Source organism: Protobothrops mucrosquamatus, unplaced genomic scaffold (assembly GCF_001527695.2).
Source record: "Protobothrops mucrosquamatus isolate PMUCROS unplaced genomic scaffold, P.Mucros_1.0 scaffold1240, whole genome shotgun sequence".
In the NCBI taxonomy this organism is placed as follows: Eukaryota; Metazoa; Chordata; class Lepidosauria; order Squamata; family Viperidae; genus Protobothrops; species Protobothrops mucrosquamatus.
This window is the reverse complement of record NW_015387447.1, coordinates 15,758-26,957: the sequence shown is the minus strand read 5'-3', so window position 1 is coordinate 26,957 and position 11,200 is coordinate 15,758. Positions and strand designations below refer to the sequence as shown.

Sequence of the window (11,200 nt, the reverse complement as noted above, 5' to 3'; positions counted from 1 at the left end):
TTTTTTTTTTTTTTTTTTGCATTCCCACATCCCTTATTTTTCTTAAATGTTGCCAATAGGTATATTCTGGATCATTTCTGTTCTCACAGATCTGTATTTAAATAAAATTAATAATAATCTACTGAGTCTCTAGATTTGGGAAAACATATATAAATTATAATCATAACTATTTTTCATTCTTATTACAGATATTTATTTCTATTTCAGGCTAGTGTCCAGGATGAACTAATTCAAGTCCAGCCCAAGTTTAAGGGTCAGCTTCTGGAGGCAGTTGAAGTTTTCCGTGAAGATGTGTCAAATTATGAAGTAGCATATGAGATGGTAACTTTATTTATATGGGAGTTGTGAAGAAACTACAGCTGGTATAGCACTGTTTTAACCAAAGAATATTTACTTCTAGAGATTTAAAATACTAAATTGTTAAGTTCTCCAAATGCTTGAAATCTAATTACTTTAAGACTAGAACTCAATCCCATAGATTGAAGAAAACTTAATCCAACAATAATAATTTATTGAGTTATTAATAACTCCAATAACTTATTGGGGCCTAACTGAAATACCAAGCAGCAATATACAAAGATTCATTAAAAATATAAATTTTAATTCTTTCTGGGCCTAACAGGAATTTTGAGTACCTGTTAAGGTCAAATGTAGAGAGCTGGAAATCAAAATGATTCATTACCATAACAAAGGATAAGGGAAATCTGTTCTTCCCAGTTCCAAGTGGGAAGATCTTAGGTCTTAATAGGGAGCATAGGTGGGAGGAAGAGACCTCAAATTTGCTTTTGCTTCTACTATAAATATGGATTGGATTTCGGTCTTGGCAATTGTTAGATTTATTCATAGTCAGCATTTCTAGTTTTTGCAATAAATAAAGCTACCTTATCAATGTTTATCCTTGAATCACTGTTTACAAAACTTGTGGTGTCAGTGATGGCTGCATTAAAATCTGATATGAATGAGGTAATCAAATTAAAAAACAAAAGCTTTTGATACTGTTGTTCCACAAATATGTAAGGAAAAATAATTATACCTAGTAGAGCTTTGAAGCACTTCAAATTTAATTCTCAAACTGTACTTTACAACATGACATACTGTACAACATGCACTGTTTCTGTCAAACATCGTTTAAAGTAGCTACAACCTTTCTCCAGATCATATAATGGCTTTGAAAGTGCTACACAGCTGTAACCAAGTACACAAATAATATAAAGCATAATGGCCTATAACAGTGATGGCGAACCTTTTAGAGACCGAGTGCCCAAACTGCAACCCAAAACACACTTAAATATTGTTGGGTGCCGGGTGGGGTGGCCCATTGGGTGGGTGTGGCCCATTGGGTGGGCGTGGCTGCGGTGGTAATGGCAGACTGGGTGGGACTTAAAAGTTCAATCAATCAATTCCAATTTTGCGAGATCTGTTTTTTTCCCCGCGAGAAGTTGATTGATTGATTTAACCGTGTTTTTTTGCACACGGTGGTGAAGGCCTAAAGCAAAAAGGTTTTATAAAACCCAACTGAAGGCTTAGGACTGGGGCGACAGCGTGTGTGCCCACAGAGAGGGCTCTGCGTGCCACCTGTGGCACGCGTGCCATAGGTTCGCCACCACCGGCCTATAATATTAAATTTCCACATCCTAGTGATTGTAAAATGTCTATGCTGAAAGAATATAATGTAGGATTTAATCTTATCAAATAACTAGTTTTGATACATTTTGTGTGTTTTAGGAAGGACCAATGGTTCCAAATACACCACCTCAAGAAGCTAGCAATAGATTACAGATATTTCAGGTAAAATTTCATTGAATGTTAAATTGAGTAGCATGATATCTATCAGCTCTCTGAAAAGGAAATTATTTCAATTTATATTCTATTGAATGTTGATTTTCAAAATTCTGTTTTATCTTGGAAGCTATAAAAATTATTAATGCACCTTTTAAATAAAAAATAACATTATTTTGTGCAGCTGAATTAACTGACATTTTGTATATTGTGTGTTCTGAAGCTACAATAAGGTTAGTTGGTTTTTTGTGTCCGATTTGTTCCATTTTAGCAGTTACAAACCAATTAGGTATATCTCAATTTAATAAAAATATTGCAGCAAATCTGACAGTTAATACATGGGTACATTTATTGCTAAATGTATTTTGCTTTCCATTTATCACTGTCTATGCAATCATATTTTTTGATACTTTATTTTCTATTATAATAATTTTGAGGTTCACCTTTTACATGGCACTTGGAGAGCCGTTGGGCTAGCCTGAATTTTGCATAGCTATTTAACTTTGTGAAGTATAAGGTCTTCTACTGGACAACAAGATAACCAAATATATATCATATTAGCAAGAAGGTTTGGGGTATGGTTTCATCCCTATATACAGTATGCTCTTTTCTCTTTTTATGTGTACCTGATTCCCCCCCCCCCCCGCAATCCCTGAAGTCTTTATCTGGCTGTTCCCAAGAACAGGCACAAGGAACCAGAATGGTACTGTGAGCTGATCAGAGTTGCTTCTTTATTGTTGCTAAGTTATTTACAAGGATCTCACCAGACACTGCATTGTCTTGGAAACAGCCAGATAAGGACTTCACCATTTGGGGTTTTTTTTTTTGTTTTTTTGGGGGGGAGGTCAGATCTGTGTCACTTCCTAATCTAAACTCCCTCCTCCCCCATTTATAGCTGGAGATTCCACCGCAGGATGTTAGGTCTGTTTCGAAGTTGGGTGGAAGATCACTAGAGAACTCCAAGACCATGAGTAGACTGGAGCATAAAACATACTTGGAAAAGGCAGTAATAAACTACTTAAAGAACATTGCCAAGTAAATGTCATGGCTATGTCTATGTAGTCAACAGGAATTGAACTTATGATTTATTTGGTGGCACAAACATTTATATAAGGCAAATTTTGCATAAATTTGTGTTATCTGTAAATGTGTATAAGAGTGTGTGAGTGGCCCCATCTATTTCTCATTTGGTTCTGCACACCACTGATATTCAGCTATCAAAATGTTAGCCAGAAAAAAGAAAAAAAGATTATCTGTGAATGATCTAAACTCTTAACTCCTATATATTTTTATTTATTAGGCCAATTTTGATGAGCTCTGGAGGAAGTTTATTACATATTCATCTGGTGAGCAGCTATTTGGATTGCCTGTCACAGACTATGAAGTTTTGCATAAAATCAGGTAACTGAAAAATTGTTCTACCTGCTGGAATAGTTAAGGTTTTACTGAAAGACAAGACTGGGAAAAAGACATTTGTACTAAATTGTAGCTACCAGTACTATACTATAGTCTATACTGGGGCCCTAATACAGTTTTCAAAACTGTGTCTCTCACAAACTGGCAGAACAAAAAGTATCATAAAAACAATGAAAAAAGGATTAAGGGACCACCTCTGTGGTAAATATGGTAGCAGAATCAAAAAAGGTATCTATGATGACAGAAAATAGGTATTAAGGGATACAGAGATAACCAACTAGAAAAACCATGCAAAGCATAGTTTCTATAAATCTTTCTAACCTCTTTGCAGTGATGCTGCTCTAGGTCAGTATTTTTCAACCTCAGCAAATTTAAAATGTGTGAACTTCAACTCCTAGGATTCCTCGGGCCACACATCTTAAGGTTGCTAAAGTTGAGAAACACTGATTAATATGCATGAAGGGGGACATAAGGGAGGAATAATTGGCAAAATTCGGAGTCCCTGTCCAACTTCTTCAATAATTTTTTTCTGATGTTTTTCTCATTGGTTGCATTGAATCAAGTTTCAAACAGCATCTTTCTTTTATTGCCTTCTTATCCAAAAGTTTTATCCCATTCCAGTTAGTTTTCATACAGTTTTCTTGATAATGGACAGATAGATGTCAGGCTTGGCCAAGAATGATGTAGAACAATCCAGTCAGAGTTCTTTATTTGCTTATACACAATGGACAGAATCTTGCCAGATTAAACCCTTACTAATGAAGGCAAATATACATGTCCCAGGATAATGCTGCAGGATGCAATCTGGATCGATCACCGGGACCAGAGGCTTTGTCTTCCAAGCTTTTGGATGAATGCTGGGGCCCATCTTTAGGGAACCTCTCTCTAGCAGAGTGTGTGCTATTCTCTGTGTGGTATTTATATGGTGTTTGTTTTATGTGGGTTTTTTAGATGCTGTTTGGGATGGTGTTGATGGCTGGCTTTTAAGTTGTTGGCTGTCATTTGCTTGTGCTGCCCAGCCCTTGCCTTCTAAGTACTTGATGTGCTGGTGGTAAATCAGTACTCCTGTTGACTAGTGAGGAGCCTGTTTCACAGACTTCAATCACTTCCCTGGCTCTTTTTGTGCCTGTTTATCCAACAATCTTAGTAGCTGCTAAATTGAATGTGTGTCCTTGTTCATTGCAATGTGATGGTACCAATGAGTTTGGGTACCATCTGACCGCTCGCTTGTGTTCTTCCAAACAGGTGGTTAGCTTCCTCCCCATCTGTCCTACATAGTCACAGGGACAATCCATGCAGGGGATTTGATAGATTACATTGAAAGTATCTCCCACCTCCAAGCGATCTTTACAATTGCATTTACAATGTTGGACAGCTGGCACAAAAACAGCCAGGGAAGTGATTGAAACCTGGGAAACAGGCCCCTCGTCAGTCAACAGGAATGCTGATTTACCACCAGCATATCAAGTACTTAGAAGGCAAGGGCTGGCCAGCAGAAGCAAACAACAGCCAACGACTTAGAAGCCAGCCATCAACTTATCCCAATCAGCATCTAAAAAAAAACATATTCAACATGCCCATATAAATACCACACAGAGACAGCACACACTCTGCTAGAGAGAAGTTCCCTGAAGATGGGCTCCAGCACGAGTCTGAAAGCTTGGAAGACAAAATCTTTGTCCCGGTGACTGAGCCAGATTGGATTCTAAATCCTTACTACTCACACCCTAACAGATATACCCTTGGAGATTCTAGTGAGTGGCTATCCTAATACTCTGTCTCCTCCAGCTCTGGGCTGTGCTACCTCTTGTCTCATTCTCCTTCTTCCTGGGAAACTGCAACTTCACTGTAGTCCATCACACCAGCTCCATTTGTCCATAGATATCATCTCTGACAATAGGTTGGACAGCAAAAGTCTTGTTTGGAAGAGTAAAAATAGAATATAAAGAACTGTTACTTAACTAAAATTCCATCTGGCATGCTGGAAATAAGATAATAAAGTCAAATTGAAAGATTGAGATAGGTTTAAATTCTGTGAAGTGAGATTTTTTTTTTACTTTTTTTACCTTTCCCTGTATTTTTCTCTGACATATAGCAGGCATGTCAAACTCGCAATGTCATGTGACATCGCATGACATATCGTGACTTTTTCCCCATTGCCGGCAATGGGGTGGACACGGTTTCAGTATGATGCATCTGGCACGCAGGCCGGCAGTTTGACATGCCTGACATATAGCATATTCATCTTCCTTCCTTCCTTCCTTCCTTCCTTCCTTCCTTCCTTCCTTCCTTCCTTCCTTCCTTCCTTCCTCCCTCCCTCCCTCCCTCCCTTCCTTCCTTCCTTCTCTTCCTTCTATTGGAATCTCAGTAGCATGCAGTGTCATTTCTCCAGGTTTGTGATCTCAAATGCAGTGGATATGAATCCCAGCTAGAATAAATCAAGAATAATTTATTTATCAAATTTATATGGCCTCCCATCTCCCAAGAAATGTCTCTGGGTAACATATAACAAACAAATAAACCAAAAAGTATATTAAGAACAATCATTATAAAAGTATAAAATAATAAGAGCTACAGGGTCATAAAAAAGAGATTTTTAATTTTATCACAGAACATTGGAGAAACCTCAGTTCAGATCCTCATTCAGTCATGATGTTCTACTAGGGTTTTAGTATGTCCCAACCTAACCACTCTTAAAATCTTGCTGTTATGAAATGTCTCCAAAAATCCAGTAAAGCACATTTTCAAAAATCTGAATTTGAATCAGTTATGATTTAGTATTTACATTTTTATGCTACACTTCCTAAGATTACAATTTCAGAATTGCCTATACTTTTCTAATCACATTATTGTATAAACAGAAGGAATGCTAATAGTTTTACTATAATTAATCTTGTCCCTTTTTCTCCTACAGGAAAGAGTTGAGTTTGCTTCAGAAATTATATGGTTTGTATGATACTGTGATGAACAATATAAGTGGCTATTTTGAAATTCTTTGGGGAGATGTTGATATTGAAAAAATCAATGCTGAACTTTTGGAGTTTCAAAACAGGTGAGATTGCTTTCTATATAACCTGTACTCTATTTCTTTAACTTTAAGCTAATTTCTGATAATTCTATATCCTTTTCCATGATAGATTTATTTATGTCAAAGGCTAGCATTGGACCACTCATGGAATTCCTTCTGAGGTTTTCTAAATAAAGTAACACATGGTTCAAATTGAGGGAAATTGCCTATTTGGAAGGAAAGAGTAGTATGCAGTCACTGAGTTTCTGTAGGCTAAATCTGCCCTCCTTTAAGATGCAATGCACAAAGCTGTAATTTTTAAGGCATGCTTTTAGATTATTTCATACGGGATTTCATTTTTGTTCAGATAGTTGCTACTTTTCTCTTCATTCTTCCTTTTTTCTTTTAGAATAGTATTTTTATTACTTTTTTTCTAATGAAAGGTGCCGTAAACTACCTAAAGGGCTTAAAGACTGGCAAGCATATTTAGATCTTAAAAAACGAATAGATGATTTTAGTGAGTCTTGTCCACTTCTGGAAATGATGACCAACAAGGCTATGAAACTGAGACATTGGAACAGAATTTCTGAAACAACTGGGCACCCATTTGATGTGGAATCTGATTCCTTTTGCCTTCGGAATATCATGGAAGCGCCACTTCTCAAGCATAAGGATGATATTGAGGTAGCCTTCCCTATTGCTGCATTTTATATTTAACATCAGGGAACACACAAATGTTTTTATCTGCTGTAGTTTTTACAATGGGTGATTTTAATATTTTTCAAAGTTTTTATGTTGTAAGCCGCACAGAGTTGTTGGATATGAGATGGGTAGCAAACAAATTTTATAAATAAATAAACACACACACACTAAACACAAAGATTTGTGTGTACACACACACACACACACATTTTGTGTGTGTGTGTGTGTGTCTTAAGTGTTTTTTTATGATGCATCCGGTCTGCCCAAATCTTTTTTCTGGCTGATGAGAGGCTAAGGAGCTTGAAATAGCTATACCAGCTTCCCTTTAACTCTTTGTTAGCAATTCAGATTTAACACATACACACACACATACACATATGGAGGATGATAATACATAATGTGTAGGCTTAGCGTGCCTAATAGGAAATAAGTTATAATGGAGGGGTTTTTTTTCCATTTCCATTCCATTTATAGGTATTCTTATAAATTACATATTTTAATATTTGAGCCCAGTGATTGATTTGACCTATCAAAAAGTATGCAAACTCGTAAAATGAATGTGGCTCTCAGATAGAATGGTTTTTGCTTTTTTTGCATTTTTGCTGTGAGTCACTGGAACTGTTGATGTTGTATCTTACATTACTATAATATCCAAAGGACTGAGATTAATGCAAAATGACTTCAATAGCAACAGGAAGTAAAACTGTCATTATTGTTAGTACAACAAAAAAGGGCAAAAAATGAAGGCAAAAAAGTTGAGTTTCCATGAAACTCACCTTCCTGCCTCAGTAAAGCCCATATTTTAAGGCGTAATGTTAATGTTTTAAGTTCTCCTAAGAACTTAGCTGTATCAACATGTCACATTTTTCTACATGAATGACTTGTGCAAACTTCCATTTTATATGTTCATCATTTCTACTTTTTAAAACATTGTTATATTTGTTCATAACGATATTTTCAACTCAAAGGCTGTTGATAAGCCCGGAATTAGTGAGATGAGTGGTGCCTAAGTTTGATAAATAATAAAATGTCTCAAATCCCCTAATGCCCGATAGGAGAGCCAGTTTTTTGTAGTAGCCAAGGCACCAGACTAGAACCCAGAAGAGGCGAATTCTAGTCCTACCTTAGACACAAAACCAGCTGGGTGACCGTGATCCAGTCATTCTCTCTCAGACCTAGGAAGCAGACAGTGACAAATCACTAATGAAATCTTGACAATAAAACTGCAGAGATTAGGCCAGGTAGATTAGACTTGAAGGAACAAAAAAATAAAAGTAAAATAGTTGGATTGAAAATACATAACGGAAATCATGAAATTCAGTCCCATCAATCAAAATCTGATTGCTCAAGGTATAAGAGGTATATCACAATTAACATTGTTCCTATTGTAAACCACATTGTGGGGCCTAATAGACAGCATGCAAAATATTCTTTAAATAGATATATTTAAAGTATGCATTTAGAAATTGTTGTATTTGTCATGAAAAACACAATGTTTGAATGATTGCTTGATGTTCAAAAATTATCTTGTGTGGTTCTGGTTTCATTAAGCTGTCAATTAATACTTTACCAGACATACTTAAAACTTTCAGAGGTACATCACAAAACTCTCCCTGAGATTAGACTTTTGAAATGTTTTCCTAAATTATCCTTTAGGTATAGTAAAGTTTAGTAACTTTTTTTTTTACCAAAATAGAAATCTATTATGTTTAAAGCAGTCTACAACAGTAATACAGAACTGCATATTTGGATTAACATGAAGATATCACCATTTTTACTCCTCAGTTGTAAACTACCCATATGTCAAGGATCTTATAAATTCCTGAGATAGTTTATTATTTATTTAGGTACTACCCATCTTATTCTCAAAGTAACTCTATATAGTGATATAGTTAAAATGATCCTCTCTGCCTCAGGAATGTCTGTGCAGTATTTTTATTTTACAACTGATCATCACTTTCTGGAGATCAGGTTGTCTGAAGCACACAAAGTCAATTTATGGCTTCAGCATCCTTCCTTTCATTGCCTTTTCTTGTTTTTATTGATCTGGGGTCACAGGTGTCAAGCAGCTTTTCCCCCATTCCCAAGTGCTTCTTGGTATTTTCGTTGGCCTATATAAGCAAGTGCTTTTTTCCTTAGGGATACCTCTTTAATCAATTCATATTTTCCTCCAGTTAAAGAAGGTGCTTCTTCTGTTCCAGCATGACATTTTTCCATGAAATAAGGTTTAGATTTCTTGCCATGTTTTTATAACTTGCTTTAGAGATACACACACTTGTGTTTTGCATAGCTCAAGGGTATTTCTTTTCGGGACAGGACATCTGTATATCTGCTATTAAAGAGAAAGATATTGAAGCTAAATTGGCGCAAGTAGTAGATAGCTGGGCATATCAGGTCCTGAGCTTTTCAGCATTCAAAGGAAGAGGAGAACTACTTCTCAAGGGAACAGAATCTTCTGAAATTATCACAATGATGGAGGACAGCTTAATGGTCCTGAGTTCTCTGCTGAGTAACAGGTAGTTATACAATTTTTAATTATTTCTACTAATATGTTTTAATTATTGAGGAACCTGCCTCTTGTTTCCCAGATAGGAAGGCCAGCACTGTCAACATTAGCCATACTGATAATTTGTTTAGAAAATGAGGAAAGGTAGGCTGGATTTAATCTTCCAATCTTTGCAAATAGATGCTCAGGTGCCATTTATTGCAAAGTTACCAAAGGCAGGTGCCTCTCCAAGCTAGCAAAGACACTGAGAGTGTGTTACTGCATGAGGTTTTGTATCCCCTTCAGTATAAATGATAACATCTAGCAAAACAGCCCTTGCATTCAGACAAATTTGTACTTCTTAATTAATGTTGATATCAGAGCTACATTGCAAATATATCCCTCTGTAACAGACACTACATCAAGTCGACCCGTTCCGTCGAGACGATGAAAAGGGTCAAAGAGAACACTCTCTATATTTTCTGTCGTACGGTAGTCCAATCGTTCGAACACTTTTATTCCTCCTCCGTTCATTTTACCTTACCTTTTCTTATAATAAAAATATATTATCCTTTATAACATCTATTATAGTATAATAGAAACGTAGATTCGTTAGGGTTAGGGTTAGATTTACTTGGAGACATGGCCAAAAACTTATGCTATAGATAGATTCTTAGGGATTTTCTAAGGAAAGAGATGTTGACAGCTTTTTATTCGGAATTGATTGTGGACAACAGTAAAATAAATTGGAAAATCTCATTGCCAATGAAAATGAATCAAGGGATAGGGTTAGCATTAGGGTTAGGTTTACTTAGAGACAAGACCAAAAATTAATGCTAGGAATAGATTCTTAGAGACTTATTAAAGTAACATTGACATCTTTTCGTTCAGAGTTGTTTGTTGACATCAGTAAAATACATGGGAAAATCCCATTGGCAATGAAAATGAATCTAGGTTTATGGTTAGGGTTAAGATTAGGGTTAGATCTGCTTTAAGTCATAGCCAAAAATTAATGCTAGGGATAGATTATTAGTAGTTTTCTAAGGAATGTGACATTGATAGCTTTTCATTCAGAGTTGTTTGCTGATCACAGTAAAATACATGGGAAAATGCCATTGTCAATGAAAATGAATCTAGAGTTAGGTCTAATTGGAGTTATGCCCAAAAGCTAATGTTAGGGATAGTTTCTTAGCAGTTTTCTATGGAAAGAGATGTTGACAGCTTTTCATTCGGAATTGTTTGTGGACCACAGTAAAATACATGGGAAACTCCCATTGCCAATGATAATGAATCTAGGGTTAGGGTTAGGTGTACTTGGAGTCATGCCCAAAAGCTAATGCTAGAGGGAGATTCTTAGTGATTTTGTAAGAAAAGAGAAGTTGACAGCTTTTCTTTTGGAGTTGATTGTGGACCACATTAAAATACATTGGAAAGTCTCATTGCCAATGAAAATTATTCTAGTGTTAGGGTTAGGTCTACATGAATTCATGGCCAACAAAGTGATAGTCATAAATTACTGACAGGAGTAAGTAATAGGAAAGATGAGAAGGATAATAGTAATATAGTCCCGCTACATGGTTAGACATCCTTAGGCATCAACAGTGTTATGGGAACTAGATCTGGTTTTTGTCTCTGGCCAGTGGCAGAGTGATCTGACAATAGGGGAGATAGTGGTTGAGCCCTTGTCATGGTCAGATCATTCTCTCCTAAAGCTGGGCTTCCGGACCGCCCCCCCTCGCCGCAGGGAGACGGAACCGCCTAGATGGTTCCGTCCCAGGCGACTGATGGACCCTGAGAGGTTCCTGATGGAG

At 36.5% G+C, this 11,200-nt stretch overlaps 1 protein-coding gene across 1 annotated transcript in view; it reads left to right on the top strand.

Annotated features, from left to right (window-relative positions):
* Positions 1–11,200, top strand: part of LOC107292002 (dynein heavy chain 8, axonemal) — a gene marked incomplete at its 3' end in the record, with an annotated part of 59,151 nt that overhangs the window by 35,920 nt on the left and 12,031 nt on the right. The window contains exons 27-32 of the mRNA XM_029285066.1: positions 208–321; positions 1,726–1,788; positions 3,080–3,180; positions 6,110–6,247; positions 6,646–6,886; positions 9,221–9,420. Of these exons, the coding sequence (XP_029140899.1) occupies positions 208–321; positions 1,726–1,788; positions 3,080–3,180; positions 6,110–6,247; positions 6,646–6,886; positions 9,221–9,420 (857 nt within the window). The remainder of the gene's footprint in view (positions 1–207; positions 322–1,725; positions 1,789–3,079; positions 3,181–6,109; positions 6,248–6,645; positions 6,887–9,220; positions 9,421–11,200) is intronic.